Source organism: Lentinula edodes (genome assembly GCF_021015755.1).
Source record: "Lentinula edodes strain Le(Bin) 0899 ss11 chromosome Unknown C8R40scaffold_4, whole genome shotgun sequence".
Taxonomy (NCBI): Eukaryota; Fungi; Basidiomycota; class Agaricomycetes; order Agaricales; family Omphalotaceae; genus Lentinula; species Lentinula edodes.
Window position 1 is genome coordinate 208,323 of NW_025764310.1, and position 20,444 is coordinate 228,766.

At 46.8% G+C, this 20,444-nt stretch overlaps 7 protein-coding genes across 7 annotated transcripts; 4 read left to right on the forward strand and 3 right to left on the reverse strand.

Moving 5' to 3' along the window:
• Positions 1–174: 174 nt before the first annotated feature.
• On the reverse strand, positions 175–965 carry C8R40DRAFT_1066326 (uncharacterized protein; the record flags this gene model as incomplete). The annotated part of the gene is made up of 3 exons (XM_046225766.1): positions 175–498; positions 552–745; positions 794–965. The coding sequence occupies 3 exons, from the start codon at positions 963–965 to the stop codon at positions 175–177; spliced, it is 690 nt and encodes a 229-aa protein (XP_046090306.1).
• A 2,181-nt stretch (positions 966–3,146) lies between these two features.
• C8R40DRAFT_1166460 (Alpha/Beta hydrolase protein) lies at positions 3,147–4,826 on the reverse strand (the record flags this gene model as incomplete). The annotated part of the gene is made up of 7 exons (XM_046230852.1): positions 3,147–3,256; positions 3,331–3,496; positions 3,554–3,940; positions 3,996–4,061; positions 4,116–4,349; positions 4,402–4,491; positions 4,551–4,826. The coding sequence occupies 7 exons, from the start codon at positions 4,824–4,826 to the stop codon at positions 3,147–3,149; spliced, it is 1,329 nt and encodes a 442-aa protein (XP_046090307.1).
• A 308-nt stretch (positions 4,827–5,134) lies between these two features.
• Positions 5,135–7,241, reverse strand: C8R40DRAFT_1166461 (uncharacterized protein; the record flags this gene model as incomplete). Its single annotated transcript, XM_046230853.1, has 5 exons — positions 5,135–5,964; positions 6,026–6,294; positions 6,349–6,377; positions 6,427–6,853; positions 6,907–7,241. 5 exons carry the CDS (start codon positions 7,239–7,241, stop codon positions 5,135–5,137), a joined length of 1,890 nt encoding a protein of 629 aa, XP_046090308.1.
• A 2,218-nt stretch (positions 7,242–9,459) lies between these two features.
• C8R40DRAFT_1066330 (Rft-1-domain-containing protein) lies at positions 9,460–11,348 on the forward strand (the record flags this gene model as incomplete). Its single annotated transcript, XM_046225767.1, has 5 exons — positions 9,460–9,902; positions 9,965–10,207; positions 10,259–10,410; positions 10,469–10,859; positions 10,916–11,348. The coding sequence occupies 5 exons, from the start codon at positions 9,460–9,462 to the stop codon at positions 11,346–11,348; spliced, it is 1,662 nt and encodes a 553-aa protein (XP_046090309.1).
• Positions 11,349–12,049: 701 nt separating this feature from the next.
• C8R40DRAFT_1066331 (uncharacterized protein) lies at positions 12,050–13,695 on the forward strand (the record flags this gene model as incomplete). Its single annotated transcript, XM_046225768.1, has 5 exons — positions 12,050–12,098; positions 12,164–12,297; positions 12,357–12,692; positions 12,784–13,312; positions 13,358–13,695. 5 exons carry the CDS (start codon positions 12,050–12,052, stop codon positions 13,693–13,695), a joined length of 1,386 nt encoding a protein of 461 aa, XP_046090310.1.
• A 391-nt stretch (positions 13,696–14,086) lies between these two features.
• On the forward strand, positions 14,087–16,102 carry C8R40DRAFT_585013 (uncharacterized protein). Its single transcript, XM_046235529.1, has 4 exons — positions 14,087–14,323; positions 14,386–14,519; positions 14,571–14,906; positions 14,957–16,102. The coding sequence occupies exons 1-4, from the start codon at positions 14,266–14,268 to the stop codon at positions 15,857–15,859; spliced, it is 1,431 nt and encodes a 476-aa protein (XP_046090311.1). The 5' UTR covers positions 14,087–14,265; the 3' UTR covers positions 15,860–16,102.
• C8R40DRAFT_584572 (uncharacterized protein) lies at positions 16,084–19,930 on the forward strand. The gene is made up of 7 exons (XM_046235528.1): positions 16,084–16,356; positions 16,405–16,614; positions 16,672–17,519; positions 17,581–17,666; positions 17,724–18,109; positions 18,167–19,589; positions 19,648–19,930. Exons 2-7 carry the CDS (start codon positions 16,412–16,414, stop codon positions 19,786–19,788), a joined length of 3,087 nt encoding a protein of 1,028 aa, XP_046090312.1. The 5' UTR covers positions 16,084–16,356; positions 16,405–16,411; the 3' UTR covers positions 19,789–19,930.
• The last annotated feature ends 514 nt before the right edge of the window (positions 19,931–20,444 follow it).

Consider the following 20,444-nt stretch of genomic DNA (forward strand, 5'->3'; position numbering starts at 1 on the left):
GTTTATAGCAACACAATGACGAGAACGGATATGCATTGATGGACAATTATGGAATTAGGTAGATAAGGTATTAAGCAATCAGTATGAATGTCATCTACGAACAGCAGCTTCCATCCCTGTAAACCAACGAGTTCAGACATGAACAATGACTAGGTTATCAATCTTACCAATACTTTAAGCAGCAGTGATTGTTGCGACAGAGGTCGAGTAGACGGTAGTCGCAAACGTGGAAGTCGAAGCAATAAGGGTGGATGAGACGGTTGCCCAAGAAATGTTGAAGAACGAGAACTTGGCAGAAAGTCCAAGGGATACGATGACACTGAAAACAATGTCGCCCACAAGGGTGAGAAGGATGGCCAAAATACCACCAAGAAGGTTGCAAATGAGCTGAAGCAAGGTAGCAACAAGTTCGACGACTTCGCAGAGTAAAGCTTTCACGGCAACAGCTTCCGAAACAGTCACCACCCTCAGAATGGCAGCAAGAGCACCAAAGATCAACTGTAAATGCCCATTGAGCTTCTACCCAAAAGCAAGACCAAGTCAACGCTTACAGTAAGCAGTTCGCACAGAAGTTCGGCAACTTCAGCGATGGTGAGAACAACACCGTCGACGGTAGTCAACACAGTGGTCAAGGTAAACCCAGTGAGACCCTTGACTTCAGTGATGGCAGTGGTAATCACAACCTTGAGCTCCTCAACGATAGGAGTCAAAATCTCGACTGTGCAGTTTTCGCTGGTGATGTACGCTAACGAATAATAAGCATGCGTAACCAATGATAAAACGAAGTACTCACTAAGCTCCTCAACAATGGGGGTGATCGTGGTCGTCACATCGACAATGATACTGTGGATGTCCTGGCACAAGCATCGAGCCTCCAATGCATTCGAGGCAGGGGTAAGGGGTGCTGCGAAGGAGAAAGCAGCAGATGCAACAGTGGCGAGGAGGGAAAGAGTGCTGAAACGCATTTCGACTGAAAAGAGAGTGGGCTGAAAGAGAGTGGTTTGGAAGGAGGCTGAAGGAAGGATGACAAGAAGTCGATGCAAACTAGAGGAAGGAAGCAACCACTCTTTATACCTTTCTTTGAGTCACGGGCTGGAGCGCAAAACCTTTTAGACTTACGGAAACCAACCGGAAAACCTCTGTCTGAATTGGAAAGATCAAGGGAGATCTCGCTTTTCGGCCAGTGGACTCCACTCGGAAAAATTACGCGAAAGTTTGAAGTGGGAATCAGAAGGTGAGGTGATAGTTTTGGTGTTGACTGTATTGAAAAGCAATATTCATTCATAAAATCCATTCATACGCGTCCGTGTAATATGTAGGCGGCTCCAGAAATGAGCCAGACTGACGAGGCAGCTGCAACGACTGCAAGAGTCTTCTAAACCTTGCTTTCAGTCACAAATCCTAACAGACTACATGGTTCGACAAATCACCTGAATTTTCCTCGTCCACTCAGCAGCCAGCTGCAGGTTTTGAGAGGTGTGTGTCGTCTTACACCCGAGCCAGCCGATCATGAAATGAACAATTTGACAAATGTCAAGATGATCGACACAAGAGGGTTCAAGTCGCCGAGGCGTTCACACTGCAGTGAACGGAGTTTTGGTTCTTGAACAGCGAACAAATGCGACCTTTGGGGGACTTGAACGACGAAATACGAGTCTCGAGGATATTAATTCTGACAATTCCTAGCAATTCCTAGTATGTACCTACGATTTGAGAGTCAAAAGCCTATTTCATCAGCATCAATTTACAGAAGGTCAAACAAACCTTCTTCACGTAAAGCTTTCGCACATCGCTTGAAAATTATAGAATCACAAACAGCGCACGCATACTTACACTCGCAATCCGATTGATGATAGATTCGAATTCGTGGTTCCCTGCGTAAGTTCTCATTGGCTAGACGGCAAAAATGAGACAGAACCGACATTCGAGAGCAGCAGGCCTGAGCCTAACCTAGAGTCCGTTCACTTTTGGGACTTGCCGAAATACCGCGCACCGTGTTCTTAACGTCAGGATCTTCACTGTGTTTTGAATTCGGCACGTTCATTTTGTCAGAAGAGACTGAACAAATTCGGTTCCGATATTCTGCAAGCATAAGCATACATGCCTAAAACCATGCATAACGGCATAGCCAAGATTGTCCATAGAATAGAACCTCGCCGAGGCTGGAATGCCACAAAACAATGAATATCTAGCATGGACGCTGGATTGAACATTTACTTACAAGCAGCTTACAAGTTTAGCCAATGGCTACTTACTTATCCCTGTGCTTGCTACACGGCCCTTGGTATAGACCGTATGGCAAACACTGCGGACAGCGAGCGGACGAACGGACAAGTTAGGGTCAATCAGTACCCTTGGAGCGCCACACCTATAGTGAACACCACTTGGACACCCCGGAGTACCACTTATTCCGGGCATTGTCCGGAAACTGTCCGAAATATTTATATTTGAATGGCGAGGCGCGATACACGAAATGATCACGCTAGATCATGCACTGTTCTTGACACTTGTGCTCTTCTATCTGTCGACGCTTGTTTCATAGAATCATACATGCCTGCAGGTAGCTTGCAATTGCAAGCCTCCTGTAGCTCGTCCGATAAAATCCCACAACCTTATTGGAGAAGATAATATGGCCAAAGTATGGCGATTTACCCCGCGAGGCTGAAGCAAGTACGATCCCGTGTAAGTTGCATGCAGTTACGTGTCAAGGGCAGGCGGGCGGTAGAATTTGTACACGTTCTGGTGTTGGAACCAAAATCCTTGATTCCTTCAAACTAATTTGTTTCCCACGATTTGCAGAGACTCGCCTCGCTTTCTTTCAGTGAATTCCCGGTGTCGGTATTTACACTGTTTTGCTTCCAGATTCTAGTCGCTTGCAAGTATTACATAGGTACAATGCACAAAATGGAGGAGACTCAACACCGATTTGAATCATACCCGCCATTCACTTCGACGCGTGCAAAATCGATCCAAATTCTAGTATGAAATTGTTCCAAGTTCTTCAAGTTGTGCATGTATCCGTATGTACCTATTCCCAAAGTATGCTCGATGTCGATCATTTCGAAGCACTCCCAAGAGACTGTGGGTCAGGCTTGGGAAGTACCTTCCAGAGCCCATTCAACTTGCCTAGATGTATACAAATATCGTTATGATCGTGAATCATTCCCCAACTTCTGCTGCTCCCGCCACTCCTTCCCAACTTCTGCAATAAAGTCACCTATCCTGTTCCAATACCCGTGTTGTGCCGTGGTGTCATCTAATAATGATCAAGAAGGAGTACACAAAGAGCAGCTCAGTCACCGTTAAGATCAACTAAAAAAGTATACGTACTATGTGTACCTCCAGGGAATAGAATGAACTGACTCCGCTCTTCGTCTACTGTATCTTCACTTTTTCCTTCCTGATAAGCCGGTAAAGGCAACAACCCGAGCGTTCTTCTCGTGTGCGGCCGTGCTTCAAACACTTGACGAAGAAATCTCATGTGTATTGGTGGCACCTATACGCAGGCGCCTCAGTCACTTAAGGCAAGAAACAGAGACACGAATGTACCGACCAGCGTATCTGATTGTCCGCTCAACAGTAATACGTTCGTTTCCCTCGGTATTCCCTTGTATTCCTTCCCAAGACCTTTCCCGACTCTTGCAAGCGATCCTCCGCCACCCTCCAGTGCCTGACTGGCCGCTAAATTAAGCACGTCGTTTGCGTTCGCCAGACGTTCCTTAAACGCCTCTTTCGCTTTCATATCATTTTTCTCTTTCACGAGCCCCACTAATCTGTCTTCGACCCGAGCTTGCGAAATCACATCAGGCATGCCAATAATCTTACCCGCGCTCTCCCATCGTTGGTGGCAAAGCCACCTGAAAGGGCCGAGCAGAGGTAGAACGTGTGGGACGAGAAGTCGGAGAGAAAGAAACGTGTTCTCGAGGATAATACCTGCAATCTAACGACGACATGAGTACTTTGACACTAGATGAATAACATGCAGCGAAGTGTACTTCTCCAGGAAACCGGCTAGCCAGATCAATAGACACTGCACCTCCTATACTCTGTCCGTAGAGGATCTGTCCACAGGTTTCAATACGTAATTGAGAAGAGATGGAAGTTCTAAGGCGCACCACAGGGGTATTCCTAAGCCTAGCATCGCCTCTTACAAACTCCAACGCAGTAACAGCGTCAATAGCAAATCCACTTTCCGAGGGGGTCCCAGTAGAATCTCCATATCCCCGATATTCAACGCCCAGAACATTACACCGCATAACTTGCTGGAACATCATCCCTAATGGAATTCGGTGTCCTGCGTTACCTCCATTTCCGTGGAACATGATAACGGTAGGCCTGTGCGAGACTAACTATGAATAAGTCATAAGCCTGAGGGTATGGAGTGAAATAGTTTGCACGTACTTCTTCATCGGCCATTTCTGCGTAACCTGATTCTGTGGCGCCTTCTATCGCACTGATAGGAACTGTCGGTAATGAGCTGAATTTTGTTGCCTACGTACAACAGACGATTGCATGTCGATAAATCCAGAAAAGCAGTGCAACTATCGTACCTTTGGAAGATCCTTCTTCTGCAGGAGCAGGTAACATTTGAGAGATTGTCCGTCCTTGGTTTTTAGGTCCACTGATTCGTGATGAAGGCCATACGATGCTGGTTTAGATGGAGCTCCATCGTCTTCCCCAATCTTGATATACGCCGATGGGTAAATGAGGTAGCTCTGACCATAGTAAAGAAGTCCAGCGCTGAGCGTCCCAAGGCCTGCGGCAGTTGCAAATGCGCCCTTTGCCAAGGTTTCTACAGTCGAGAGGGAAGGGAAAAAGGAAGACATCGCCACGCAGTTTGAGACTGATATATGTACTTCCAACTTCGAAGTTCAGTGCAGAAATTAGAGTTATGTACTGGGCCCGGGCCGGAAGTACCAAATGAAAACAACTTGATTGATTACTTCAATTATTATTCATACACTACCAGCTACCAGCTGCAGCAGCTCGCAGGCGAACTTCATCTACCCATACAGGAAATAACACATAAATACACAGAAGTGAAAGAGGTATCCAAGAAATTTAAATGGGAAACAGCAGGAAACAGCTTGCAAAATTAATAACAATATATAGGAAAAGAAGAATTTCTATGTACTCAAACGTATAGATGCTGGTAGATCGGATTCGGCATGCCTCCGTAATCAGCACTGTAGTCGCCGAAGTCGTTGGAAACCAAGACGGAATCCTTAAAGTCCTCTGGCCCATACCAGTTCACGTCGCCGTTCATCATCGACCCCCAGTGACCTCGAGGTTGCTGAGGGAAATGAGGCGTTTCCGGGACGTAGGACGACGACTGGGGGGATGAATGCCGACTGGAACTGCTATTGGGGGTACCAGCCTGCTGTGCATGGTTGCCCCGGGAGTTGTAGTGAGAAGAAGGGTAGGATACACGACTATGTTCCCTCGACGACGAACAGGTTTTATCTGCACAGATTGTGGCCAGCTTGTTCTCCCATAACGTCAACATATCGGAAATCAAGACGGCGCATTTCCTAGCAGCAGAGTCAGGAGAATAACAGCATTGGTGTAGCCGTGCGATGCATTTGGAAAGAAGCCTTTCGCTGGAACCTGGTAAATCGACCCCCAGAGTCTGTAGGACAAGGAACTTGGAGCCGAGAACGTAACTGGCGGAGAAGGCAATCATGTTGAAAATGTAGTCGGGCGAAGTTCCTAGCAACCTGTAATCCATTTCGAGCACCTGGACAAGGATCGATTCCGCCACCGCCATAGTCTCCCGCCCCCATTGAATAAGGATAGGAAGACCATGTGGGTGAACTTCCTGGAACCACCTGGGATTCGTGTCGTTCCCAGTACGAACAAAATACTCTCGAGCGCTGAGGAAAGTCTGGTAAAGGATCAAGAGTCGACACGTATGGACGAGAATGTTGAGCATCTGGAAGTAGAATGTTTCGAAGTCGCTGACCACTAGAAGAGACAGAGAAGATGAGTCCAATGATAATCAGTCGCAAACCAACGAGATACTTACCAGGCAAAGGCAACAAGACGCGTGCGACGCGACTAAGGTCAGATAGGACATGAACAAATCTATCGTGCCAGTGGTTGACATCGGTTTCAGATAGGGATTGAAGGCGGATCGATAAACCAGCTTCAGTGATGTCGAAAAGCTCCGCTAAGAGTTTTAGACGAAGATCTCGTCCTGAAGCGATATCTACTGGAAAGCGTGATGCCGGAAATATCGTCAGATACGCTGGACATCGTTTCGAAAGCGGATTGCGTCCGCTGCCAGTACACAGTCTGCAGCATAATTAGTCTACAAAAGACAGCGCATGCGAAAAAAACAAAGCTTACAAGGATTCTACATTCGTAAGAGCCATCCACTATGTACACAGTCAGCGCAAGGAAACGGAGCAACAGATTTTTGCTCACCAGACGAGTTTTGTTCATCGCCTCAAATAATTCCTGGTCATGCACATCTTCTCCTTTCTCTCGCTTGCTCTGCAATCTAGCAGCTACCTGGCAAGCTTCATTCAGACGCATGTTATGCGCCATAGTTACCGCTGATGCGACGAGGAGACGACCGTCACGAGAATCTTCATCCACGCCGCAGACCGGTGCCCAAAGTGATAGAATAAGAAGACACTGAATTGACTCTAAGGTCTCCGAACGACGAGACTGAAGGATCATTCTGGCAACATTCTCCGCAGTTAATGATTGCAGCCTAGGAGCAACCTCAGCCCGTGTTCTATCGTCAAGGTGACGAGAAGCGATGGTACAGTATACGAGATCAAGAAGGGGACTATGGACCTCACGAATGGGCGAAAAATTGAGCCATGGTAAATAATTTTGTTCAAATCTGGAAAACCAGTTGGTGAGCTTCACGAGGACGGTTTTCAATCGAACACTTACATTGCTCTCAGGTGAAGAATCTGGTCCGGTGAGAGAACACGATCTAACGAGTCACTTGGATCAGGAGGAGGAGGAGAAGAGTAGTGCCGTGATACAGGGGATTGGGTTTGTTTCATGAGTTCCTGAATAGCCTGTAACGGAGCCGTCCAATCCAAAGTCCCATCCGGCACGTCCAAAAAGTCCCAAAGTAGATGAGGACGATTCGGAAAAAGTTCTGGTGGTACTGGCGGGCTAGAAGCTCTATCCGAATTCTTGTTTTGCCATCCTGAAGGTTCTTCGCTACGATGCTCTTCCTTGACCACTGGACGAGCAGGCTGAAAAATGCTTCTATCCATCTCAGAGTACGAACAGTCCACCTCAAGGACTTTGCATCGATGACAACGGATGACAGGCTGGTCAACACTATCAAGAATTTCACACCTAGGTGCGGTTTTCGTTAGAACTTGGCAGTTTGGGATATAGGATGGGTCCTTGCCTTTGTTTGGTCTTTTTGCATGAAGCACAGGCCTGGAAATTTTTTGCTCGTTTAGCTGGTCTCGTAGTAGAAGCTGAAGGTCCTGAGGAGGAAGAACTGTTTTCGCGTTGTCTCTTCATCGGATTGAATCGGAAAATGTCGAATAAGGTGGACAGAAACGGGGAAGTAAGACGCGAAGTACTTGAGCAACATTTCTGATTTGATCAGATTTAACGAACCAGAAGGTAGAGATGGCAAATTCGCTAATTGCGGAGCGACCCTTCCGGTCGCAGGGGCACACAGCCGCGTTTCTTGCGGATCGCAAAAACTCGACCATTTATGGAAAGCCGACGATCATAAGCGATTGCCAATGGGTAAATCTTCACTCGCTAACGGTTAATCAATATTTGATGCTCTCATTCCAAATCTTTCTAAATCTCTTTCAAGTTCCCATAGTCCCCATCCCCTTACGACCAGGATCGATTGGGCAGGTTATGAACTATTTTCCTTTTGAGGGACTTTTCTGCGATGTGTATCTGGCCGACAAACAGCTTGATTAGGACTTTGGATGTGTATTGCAAATACCTTTAACGCACTGGAGAAATTTTCCATACATGCTCGATATGCGAGAGGTTGCTCCCCAAGGATCTTCACCCCGCCATCACAGGCCATCACCCAAAATTATGGAAGGCAAATCAGGGGGATCGAACCATTCAGAGACATCGAATCATACCCTCAGTGTGATATCATAAATATCGTACTCAAGAGGGACTTTTGCGATTTTGATGCTCGAGCACCTGGGCTGGAATGCTCCTAGATGCTCCTCCGGGCTCCGAACACTACTAATAATCAGAGTTACACTTGTCTATGCTAGTCGGACACACACCGGTACAGCACCGGTACATCGAGAAAGGTTCCATTTAGTTCCACATCTATGTGATCTCTGTGTGGCGCATCGTCGGAACTCTGATCAGGAGGCCTTATTAACCATTCTCCCGGCTGTCAGTGCGAACGGAATTATGTATCTATCATAGTATCTATACTGGACTTGGTCACTGCTGTGGCAATGCTCAAACAATCAACGTCACTATTGCGAAAAGGATCGACCAAATTGCGAACGGAAGATATCTGCTCAGGTTAGTCTAGTTAGCTCGTATTTCAAAAAAGTCACGCTTGAAACCCCAGTGAAACCCCCTGCAAACGCGTTGACCCAGGTTGACCCTTGCTTGCTCCATTTTGGGCTTTGGGATCACAACCTATCACAGGGGAGACAGTAATGGTAAGTTCTACAAAGTTAGGTGAATAAGTGGATGTCGTCAACGTTTACAAGACAATGTTGGAACTGGTTGGAACCTGTTGGAACCTGGCTGGAACAACACTGACAACCTCACAAAGCTTCATGACTTCAGCGCTAGCTAGCTAGCGCCTCAATACAAACGCTAGGTGATTGTGGTGATCTACTATTTCACTGATTATCGCCTATTATCGCCCTATGCCCTGTCCCGCCCTGTCCTGTCTTGACTCGTTCGACCTTCAAACAATCAACTTTTAGTCTCGAAACAAGTCGATTGTCGAAACCGGCATGAAACCTGATCAAGTATGCGATCCTCCATAGTTCTCCACTTTCCTGTACTTCTGCACCAGAAGATATCCTATTGATGACCGGCAGTCGTGTGATCAGTCATCAAACGCCTTTCCATTCGTTCAGACTGCCTGTCCAGAATGCGACGTCGCAACCTGCTACATTGCAACGGGCAGTAAAAGTGCGGTGAAAAAATGCGCAGAAGTTCGGAGTTCGCAATACGTACTCTGACCTTACCATTCTTGTAGCAGAGCGTCCGAAGCAAGCACGTTGTATACCCCCTGAGTCAACGTCAGAGTAAATGCTATATGTAGTAACAGTAGATGAGAGTAGATGCTGGAAGGGGTGCGGAAGGCAACCGAGAACAAAGAGAGCGGAAGACAACCGCAGACCGAAAACGCGACCGACGAAGTTCCGATCAACCATCAATGCCATCAAATCTTTGGGCATGCCGAAACTGCGGCACAGCCGGCAACGACCACGATTGACTTTCGTTACGACCATAGTGTCTTCCGCAATGTCGTCTACGACGTCCACACTGACGTCCCTAATGGGACTCCAGCTCTTTACTCGCTTATTTACTTTCATATTGAATCAAGCTCTTTCTCGATTGGCCTCGCCGATAGCCTATGGTATCGCTGCCATCCAATTTGATCTCATGCTCAGCACAATTCTTTTCCTGAGTCGAGAAGGTGTACGAGGCACTCTGTTACGCGTCAAACCCATATCAGAGACTGAAGACACCGGGAAGGCTACATTGGATCCCAAGAAGGACGATGCTACGATGAATGTTGGTTTTGTTCCTATTATCATCGGTGTCCCTCTGGCTTTGGTGACGTCCTTGCTATACATGGCTACCGCGGGGATGGAAACACGTAAACAACCTCATTTTCAACTAGCAGTCGGAATATACGTTGCAGCCGCAGTCATGGAACTGTTAGCAGAGCCAATGCATAATATGTATGTATGTGCGAGTCTTTCTTATTCGCCTTATCGTACAGTTGTCTCACCGTGTTATATAGGGCAATGACCAGTCTCAAAATACACCTTAGAGTCCGCGCAGAAGGGGTGGCTATCACTGCGAAGACGTTGGCCACGTTCCTTGTCCTGGTGTACGATGTCAGCAGAGGCGACGAAGGTGGTGACCTAGCTCTGTTGGCATTTGCGTTTGGCCAGCTTTGGTACGGATCCTCCGTGTTTTTCATATATCTACGAGAGTTTGGCAGGGGAGGTCTCATTACAAGAATGGAAAAGAACCCCTCAGGGTGAGTTGGTCGTAAATTCGAGCCAGATCTTAGCTCATTCCAGTACTTCAGGATATATTTCAACCACGACGTGCTTGCTTTATCTATGACCATGACTTCACAATCTTTGGTCAAGCATCTCCTTACCGAAGGCGACAAGTTCATTCTTTCCTGGTTCAGTCCTCTCCAGGATCAAGGTGGATACGCCCTTGCTGTAAACTACGGTATGATTCTCTCCGTCACTTCGACCTGGTAATCTCATCCTTGATCCGATGAGTACAGGCTCTCTCATCGCTCGTATCGTGTTCCAGCCAATAGAAGAGACGCTACGGCTGTACTTTTCCAGGACTTTAGCAGACATCACTGTAGCTTCCTCACCTCCATCGTCAACACAAGCGAGCGAAACTTCTATACCCGCTTTAAAAAAAGCCGCGGATGCACTCATCACCCTACTTCAAATGCAGATCATCGGTTCATTATTCGTCCTCATCTTCGGAACGAACTACATAACACTTCTGCTAAACGTCCTTCTTCCACCGCAATATCTCAATACCAGTGCTCCTCGTGTACTCGAAGCTTGGATATGGTATATCCCAGTGCTAGCGGTGAATGGAGGACTGGAGGCATTCATAGCCAGTGTTGCTCTCACAAAAGATGTTAACAAACAAAGCCGGTGAGTCGTCGAATCGTTCCTATTAACGTACCACAAAGTTTATCAGCCCGTTGCAGCTGGATGGTCCTGTTCACAGTGCTTTATGTAGCTTCAGCTATCGTATTGTATCGCTTGGATCTCGGTGACGCGGCACTCGTTTATGCGAACATAATCAACTTGTCAGCGCGCATTATATACGCCTGCCGCTTCTCTCATACATTCTTCGCTGCCCATAATGCGTCCAGTACACTAAAATGGCGAGAAGTCCTACCCCCTTGGAGTCTGGTATTCGGCCTCACGATCTCTGCCTTCTTCATCCGCTTGAGTGAAACAATGCATAGTGCCACTAAAGCTGTTCAGAAAGAAGGGCGCATAGGGGTACTGAGCCGTCCCGTTCTGATCCACGTAGCGGTTGGTGGGATTTTGGCGTTATCTTGCGGGACGTTGTGGGCTTGGAGTGTTCGGAGGTTTTTGACCATACCAAAACGATTCAAGCCAAAAACTGCGTAATGTATGCGTTTAATAACCGTTTTGCAACATGAAGCCGCCTGAGGGATTCACTTTCTTCGCAGTCTGGCGATTCTGTGAACCCTGCAAATTAATTATCCGCCGGACCGAATACTTGAACCGATTCTTCCGCGATCCTCGACGTATCTCTTTGTATGAGATGGAACCTGGATGAACCTTATAAATAACTGAGGCCGTCACAAGTAATAGGATTATGTAGCTGTTATACATACCCTGTTCCATATGGTGCGGAACAAATGAAGAGCGGTGAGTACTGTTTGGTCATCCGTAAATTCTTGCGGCAAAAAGGAATATCTCTGTCACTATAGCTGACCGGTTTATGCGGCTGAATCTGTTGGAAGTCCACAGCTGTCCACACTGACACCAACTTCTGAATGTTGTTTTTGCTTCTATCTGCTCTTTTGCCGCGTGTTTTGTATCATCAATCGGCAACTTGGCTTGCACGTTAGTCTTGCAACTTGCGTCAACTATCAAGTCTTCGCAGCTCTTCGCAGTAGCGGTGATACTGGTTCCGAATTAACCCGTACTGGTATATGGGTCGGATTAGCTCAGGCAACTTCCAGTTAATGTACAGATTCTATAGCTAGGTGGGTATAAAATCAGTCCAAGTACAGCTTTTGTAGGACACAGTACACCCGATTTTTTCTCTTGTCGTCGAACCATCAAAGTTGCATGTGCAGACTATGACAAACACACTTCCAACAGAAACTCAAATCATCGTCGTAGGAGCAGGTAAAAACTTACATACCTGCTGACCCTTCGAGTCTAATTCTGCTGACTGGTACGACTTAAATTAGGTCCCACTGGGCTTGCAGCTGCAATATCACTCATCTATAGTGGGATTGACCCTTCCAACCTCACAATCGTAGATTGCGTTGAAAAAGGAGCTAATACTTCCAGAGCACTGGCTATCCATGCAGCAACTCTTGAAGTAAGTATCTTTATGGACATCACCTGTTCAAGTTGGCCTCATTCTCCCTCATCCCGCAGGCACTGGATAAATATGATTGTGCTTCCAGATTAGTCGAATTGGGTATCAAAGGCACAGGCTGGAGGTTGGGTGATAAGACCTCCACAATATTCCAAGCTAGTTTCGATCACATTGCCCCATACACCAAGTTTCCATTTGTCTTGATCCTAGAGCAGTCGACCACGGAACGTGTGCTGGAGGAGAGGCTGAAAGAGCTGGGAGTCGAAGTCAAAAGACCGTGCCGTGTTACTGGTATGAGAGATGGTAAAGAGTTCAAGGGTACAGAAATCTTATTCGAGTCTGGGGAGACCATTAGCGCAAAGTATGTCATAGGAGCTGATGGTGCTAGATCTTCGGTAAGTCGAATCCGTATACTTTGAATTATGCACAGTGATGAGAGGAATTAACATATGCTTTACTCCTTCCTCCTGCGTATTTTGTGTGTAGGTCCGTCAATTAGCGGGTATCAACTTCTCAGATCCAGACGGTAAATCGGTCGAAGATTCTGTGGACAATCGCGTTGCGCAGATGGTACTAGCAGACGTTTCTATTTCTCTTCCAGAAGATCAAGCAGCACTCCAAGCCTCTGGCATATCCTTGACTGCCTCAGAAGCCGGGATGTTTTTGCTGGTCCCTTTGGGCAAACCCACTGTCAGCGAGCAGCTATACGGTTCATCTGATACTGTGTACCGCATTGGTTTCAATGTCCCTCGCGGACTAGGGGAACCTCCCTCGAAGCCATCCTTGGAATATCTCCAAAACAATACGAACCTACATGCCCCTTTTGTTCTGAGCTCCGATCCAGATGTGAATCCAAATCCAGTGAGGATTACCAAGGTACATTGGTCAACCCGATTTCGCATGCGCTCTGCCCTTGCCGATGTTTTCTTCAAACGTGTTTATGGAGGGATCGTAATCCTTCTTGGAGACGCGGCACATATACATTCACCTGCAGGCGGCCAGATGAGTAGCTCATGTATTTAATTCAGTTGAAATTACTAACTCCTCCGGGATGTTCAAGGTATGAATCTTGGCCTGCGAGACGCGGCCGGTCTTGGACCTATTCTAGCGGACCATATCCGGAACAGAGAGAGCAACTTGTCTGCTCCAGGTGCAAGAAATCTGGATCTCAGTGATATGGATTTTGACACGACTACTCTGGAGGACTATGCTGCATCTCGACGAATTCGCGGACTGGAAAATATCAGGCTCACCAAAGATTTTACGAATATCCTCAATTTTGTATCAAGGCCGCATCTTCTCAGCAGGCTGTTGCTATGGATCTTCAAATTGCTTTCAAGTCTTTCGATATTCCAGAGCAGGCTTGTTTATAGACTGAGTGGTCTAGGAAATCGGTGACGAGGTGCAATAGTAGCATAATTTTTATTCGAGGCTAGTACTATGTCGTGGTCATTAGAGTTGGCTCAGCACTGGAAGCACTCTTAGTCAAATCCACGCATGTATAAACACGATGGCGGGGCACACTGTCAGCGTAGTAATGAACGCAATACAGCACATCTCTTGTGAAAATTCCTCAACTGAGATTTCCCGGAATGAAAAATAGAAAAACTCTATTCTGCGCCTATGAATACATAGTATGCTCAGTGCATTATGTTTATACAGTGTTCTGAGGGATCAATAAATTTTGGACTTGCAAAATTAAAGCGAGACTTCAAACCGTAAAGTTGACTCGCGAACGTACAGTATGCATCTTGGTGATAGTATGCCACTACATAAACATATATCAGCGTCAGTTGACAGGATTGCTTCTTCGGAATCCTGTTACGGTAACTGCGTACCTTCCCTTCCCCACAACTTTCAAAAATACGGTTAAATTAGTCCCGCCGCTTAAATTCATAGTAGAATCTGGTATATAAACAGACTACATGCGGGAGAAAGGATGTCTTGATTCTTTTCTCGCTGTCTATCATGATGCCAGTAGAAACGTTCCTTCCAATAGAGACTCAAATTCTCATTGTGGGAGCAGGTAGGTGCCCTTCACTCTCCGCTAGGCCTATTTAGAAGACCTACTAGCGACTTTCATATCAGGTCCCACTGGGCTAGCGGCTGCAATATCACTCATCTGTAATGGGATCAAGCCCTCCAACCTCACAATCGTAGATTGCGTAAGGGAAGGAGCAAATACTTCCAGAGCAATCGGTATACATGCTGCTACCCTTGAGGTTTGAGTGATATGTTATAACTACCACCCATGCTCATTCTTTACCCGATAGGCTCTGGACACCTATGGATGTGCTTCCAAATTAGTTGAACTGGGAATCCAGGGCGCAAGCTGGAGTATAGGAGATCGAAATTCGATTATCTTTCAAGCGAACTTTCATTACAATGCTCCTTACACCAAGTACCCATTTGTCTTAATCCTCGATCAAACTGCTACGGAGCATGTATTGGAGGAGAGGCTCAGAGAATTGGGCATCGAAGTAAAGAGACCTTTGCGAGTTGTGGGAATGAAAGATAGCGGGGAGGGCAAAGGCACTGATATCCTATTCGAGTCAGGAGAGATAGTGAGGTCAAAGTATGTCATAGGTGCAGATGGTGCTAGGTCTATGGTGAGTACATTGGTTTCGATCCTTCGACTAGAAGTCAACGCACTTGGTAGGTCCGCCAGCTGTCTGGTATCAACTTTGCAGATCCAGATGGTAAATCGGTCGATGATTCTATCGATGACCGAGTAGCCCAAATGGTTCTAGCAGACGTTTCTCTTTCCATTTCAGAGGATCAAGCAGCTCTTCTCCCCTCCGGAGTATCTGCAACCCTATCGGAGACTGGGATGTTCGTCGTAATCCCTTTGGGCAAACCTGCGGTCAGCGAACTACTGTACAATTCATCTGAGAATGTGTACCGTATTGGGTTCAACGTCCCTCGAGCGCTGGGAGAACCACCATCGAAACCTTCTTTGGAATACATTCAAAGCAGTATGGATGAACAGGCTCCGTTCAGCCTATGCTCCGATCCGAAAGTCAATCCAAAGCCTGTGAGGATTTCGAAAGTACACTGGTCAACTCGTTTCCGAACACATTCCGCTCTCGCCGACGTTTTCTTCAAACGCGTACACGGAGGCCTTGTGTTCCTTGTGGGAGATGCGGCCCATGTACATTCACCTGTGGGTGGCCAGATGAGTATTTCACTTGAAGTTGGATTCTTCAAATGTGAGTTTGCTAATTTCTTCCGAAATTTCCAAGGTATGAACTTGGGCCTACGAGACGCAACTGGTCTTGGCCCTATTCTAGTGGAACACATCAGACAGAGGGAGGAACAATGTGATCAATCCAAGTCGAATTCCGACACGGTCGATACGATGGCCCTGGAAAAATACGCCGCCTCTCGAAGAATCCGCGGATTGGACAACATCAGGCTCACTAAAAACATGATTAATGTTTTCAACTTTGTGTTGAAACCGCATCTTTTCAGTTGGCCGATATGGGTTTTCAGACTGCTTTCGCATGTCGCGATATTTCAGAGCAGACTTGTCTATAGGTTCAGTGGACTTGGAAACCAGTGACAATGGTGAATCAAATCTCGCAAGCCAGAGTGAAGAAAGATTGTTCTCTCATTGGAACTTCTGGAGTTGGCACCGTGGATACTTGTTTCGTGTTATGTTACCATAGCCAGAGGAAAACACGATGACTACGAGGAAACCTGAGGGCGGAACGAGTGTCGGCAGAATCCGTAAGTGACATCGCGACTCGTGAGAGTGGAATGGTCATTTTGGATTGTGCACGCGTCGAGCGTGACAGTTCGTGTCACTTGTAACTTAGCTCATGACGTCGGACGAGCAGACGATGTCTTCGAAGAAACTTCTCCTACTCAGTCGTTGTCCACCTGGACTGGTCATTTGTTCTGCTCCAGAGGTTATTCATTCATTAATATCAATACTACGAACGAACATTGTTCGCCCTCGACATGTAATTGGCCAGATATCATGGAAATACACAGGCGAAGGCCCGTGAGGAGCAAAGCGATGCCCTGAACGGAACTGAGCTGCTTATGGTGCTCCTAGTGGGTATATAAAATGGTTAATTGGTGACTTCTATGACCTATCTAAAGCTAGGAAATGGTTCAAATTCTCAAACCGCTGTTAATGTTGGCCGGAGTTGCCAGCGCTAGTTCCGTTGTCAACAGAGGCACGTTTGCATCTCCAAAGACTGGCGTGAAGTGGCGGTATTGGATTGAAGATGCGAGTGTCGATATCGATACGCTTCGCTTTGACATCGGTGAAATAGCACGGGTAGGCTCGTCAGGCTTCGAGCTCTTGAGGTATCACTCATTCAGATTGCAAATCTTTGGAAGAAATTAATTTGAAACCTGTTTAAGCTATCAGTCTTATGGCTCTGTATCATCCTCCACCGGCCTTATCATCCTTGATCCCACAGACTTTGCATTTGGGTCTGACCGTTTCGTCAATGTAACGGCGTCTGTGGTTCAGGCTGCTATTGACAACAATCTCACCATCGACTTCACCCTCGGTCCTGACCAAGGCGCAGGGGTTCCAGTGCTTCCAGAAGATGTCGACATGGAAGGAATGAATACTGAGCTTGTGTTTGGCTCGCATTTTCTAGCCGCTGGAGAAAGCTTTAACGGACCCATTCCCCAACCCGAAATATTTCCCTTTCTCCGTTTCGATGGCACGGTAGCTAGTGCGAACATCTCGAAAATGCAGCTTGTTGGTGTCATCGGGGCACAAGTAGTTGACGGAGCAAATATCAGCAGCACGCGGGTTTCTTTAGATTTCAATACAGTGCAGGACCTCACGAGTCAGGTGCAGTCTTCTGGCGACTCAATGACGGTCTCATGGACACCACCTTCGAATGGGACAAACGTGGTCCTTTCCTATTTTTCGCGTCGGAACGGATATCCTGAAGCTCGTCCTGGGTTCAATGGTCCAGACCCTAACGAGCCTGGCTCATGGGGATCCTGGGTTGTTGACCATTTCTCTGTCAAAGGCGTAAACATTTCCACGACGTTCATACAAAACAACATCTTATCAAATGCAGACATTGCAGAAATGCTAGCTCTTCCTGGAGTTGGACAGTATATGTGGGAAGACAGCATGGAGTATCAGGCGCAATTATTCTGGACGGACACTTTTTCGGAAAGGTTCATGGAGAGGCATGGATACGAGGTCAACATCACGCTTCCAGTACTTCACACACTCCCTAGTAGTAAGTCACTACTTATTCCGCTGACCACCGATATATGTATATACTCATCATATATCGAAAGATGCTCAAACAAAGCGGAATCAAACATTTGACTATGGCACTAGTTTTGATTGGGAAAAGTTCATGGAAGATTACCAAGACACATTGGTTCGTAGCTGACCATGAAACTATATGTTGAACACTTGAGAACCAATAGTCTCCTAGACCTCACTCTACATTGATTATATGGGGAACTTCTCTGAATGGGCGCGATCTATTGGGATGTCGTTCTCCAACCAGCCGGCGTATAACTTCCGACTGGACACAGCTGCTAGTGCTGCTATTCCCGACACTCCTGAAATTGAGTCCCTTGGAGTACCAACTATTGACGAAGCACGTCAACTTTCTGGGGGTGTACATTTGGGGAATCGCACCATATTTTCTAGTGAAACTGGTGCTCGACCTGGGGAAGCTAATGCGATCCGTATGATGGAGCTACTGCAGGATGCGAATACTCAGTATGCCGGTGGTGTGAATGTTGCGTTGCTCCATGGCTTTCCGTATTCAGGCAATTATCCGAACACAACTTGGCCAGGTCTTACTACTTTCGGGTGAGTATAATAACTACGTCCTCAATGTGTGACCACTGAACATCTACCATCATGAAGGTATGACTTCGCTGATATGCATGGGCCACGCATGCCTGCTTGGGAGCATTACAAGGAATATCTGGATTATTTAGCTCGAACACAATACGTTCTCCAAGCCGGAGTCGCCAAAGTCGATCTTGGCATCTACCGGAAAGGATATAATATCGTCACCCCTCCCCCGTATACAGGAACTTCCCTCCTCATACGCAGTGGATACACATATGAATATGTCAGTCCCGAAAACCTCAAACTCCCAGGTGTGACAGTTTCCGACTCTCGCCTAGCACCTGCCGGACCTGCATATAAAGCATTTATCCTCGGGCGTCAGGATAATATCACTGTCGATGCGGCGCAGAGGCTTGTTGATTATGCCCAAAATGGACTCCCGGTCGTCATTGTAGGCGATATACCGAGTGATATACCGGGGTTTGAAATGGGTAATGTGTCGATGGTGCAGGTTCAATCGCTGATGAGTCGGCTCACTGCGGAGGCTACTGTTGTTGTTGTCGATGACGAAAGTGATGTCCCGTCTGCCCTAGTCTCATTAGCAGTCTTACCAGCTGTAGCAGCTGATCCGCCTTCGGCGACATTGTATAGCGTCGTTCGGGAGGTAGATAATAATGACTCCGAGACGAGAACTACGTACTTCTTCCTCTTCAATCAAGGGACCTCAACGATGAACTTCACGCTCACACTCAATCCTGGTTTCGAAGGTTCACCGTTTGCCTTGGATCCATGGAGTGGAGAAGTCGCACCAGTTGTCCTCCATTCCAATTCAAGCTCTGGCAACATCTCTATTCCTGAAATTTCGCTCGCACCTAGCCAAACGGCGCTGTTCGCTGTAACATCAGGCAATTCTCTCGAAGGCGTTCCTATTCCAAACGGACATCTTGTTTCTGCCGATCCCAATGTCACAGCAGTTGCATTGACTACTTCGTCTCCTTCTAGCAGTCAACAGTTCGAGTTGCGTTCTCCGGATGAGGGAATGAAGCAGTTTATTACTGAAGCTGGTGAAACGATGTCTGCCAATTTCTCCCTCGAAGGCGAGACAAGCCAAGTGCTCGATGGATGGCAATTGAATGTCACAGCATGGACGCCCCCTCAAAATCTCAGTGACCATAGATCTGTCCTTATACCACAAGCTGCCATAAATCTCACCCAGGGATTGGTTCCTTGGAGCTCGATTGAGGGTCTTGCCAATATCTCCGGTGTAGGAACATACAACACCTCGTTTGAGTGGAATCATGCAGACGACGGTGCAGTGGGCTTGTTGCTAGATTTTGGCGAAATATTTCACACGTTGAAGGCACGATTGAATGATAAACAGGTTGCGACCGCGGATCCGACACATCCAGTGGTCGATATATCCAAGTTGGTGGTCAATGGTACGAATACGATTATAGTAGATGTGGCGAGTACGTTGCTGAATGCTGTCAATGCGGTGAGTCTTGGGTATCTTCCGACACATGATACTTTTGATAATAATTTTCCTTGCCCAGGTTGCACAAGTTGAATCGTTAGGACAATTGCGTCTTTCGACTGACCCTAGTCCCCCGCAGGATCAGCAATATGGACTGATAGCTAATGTAACCCTTGTCCCCTATGCACGAGCCACCATATCATTGGATGACTTCCCGTAGGAATTATTTGCAGGACACCAGACAATTAATTTGTGCCACCAATATAAGCGAACCTAAGCGAAGATGGCCGGACAGCGGCTTCGCAAAAACTGCATCAAAACCAACTTACAACGGCCTCCCTACAGCTCCCTACCCTGTTGTAAACTGGTTTTTGGTGTAAGCGAGGGTCCCATCAACAGTCCGTACGTCGCATCAAATACCGTTAATAGTTAACTGCAGAATAATTGCAGCGGGAAGTCACCCATTGTAATCATATCATCAGAAATTGAATTATCTTTGTACTTTTATCTACATATGTAGGTATGTGGATTTTTTACCAAGTATTTATTTCTGTTTGTTTGTCCAATACATTTTTGGGCTGAGGCTCGAGAAGTGAAGGCCGTCGGGCTTCGAAAAGCTATCGCTGAAATCCTTTTTTGGGGCAAAATATATTGGACAAATAAATAAACACAAATAGATGGGAAAAAGTCGAGCAAGCAAAGAATTACGCAAAGCACTGTATGCACCGGCTATGCACGCCCGGTACAGAATCTCGATACGAATCGTCTCCAGACCCCTCCTAGATGGTTATCCATTGATCGGATGGGTTCAGTGAAAAATGCGCCATTCAGGGAAGTCCAGTCATTCACCTATGACTAGGAATAGAAAGGTCCTTT

Excerpts from the sequence above, each read along its gene's own strand:
- C8R40DRAFT_585013 (XM_046235529.1), top strand. The coding sequence starts at position 14,266 with ATGATGCCAGTAGAAACGTTCCTTCCAATAGAGACTCAAATTCTCATT. Across the intron at positions 14,324-14,385 it reads AATTCTCATTGTGGGAGCAG|GTCCCACTGGGCTAGCGGCT; the intron begins GTAGGTGCCCTT and ends CTTTCATATCAG. Across the intron at positions 14,520-14,570 it reads TACATGCTGCTACCCTTGAG|GCTCTGGACACCTATGGATG; the intron begins GTTTGAGTGATA and ends TTTACCCGATAG.
- C8R40DRAFT_584572 (XM_046235528.1), top strand. The coding sequence starts at position 16,412 with ATGGTTCAAATTCTCAAACCGCTGTTAATGTTGGCCGGAGTTGCCAGC. Across the intron at positions 17,520-17,580 it reads ACTTCACACACTCCCTAGTA|ATGCTCAAACAAAGCGGAAT; the intron begins GTAAGTCACTAC and ends ATATATCGAAAG. Across the intron at positions 17,667-17,723 it reads AAGATTACCAAGACACATTG|ACCTCACTCTACATTGATTA; the intron begins GTTCGTAGCTGA and ends ATAGTCTCCTAG.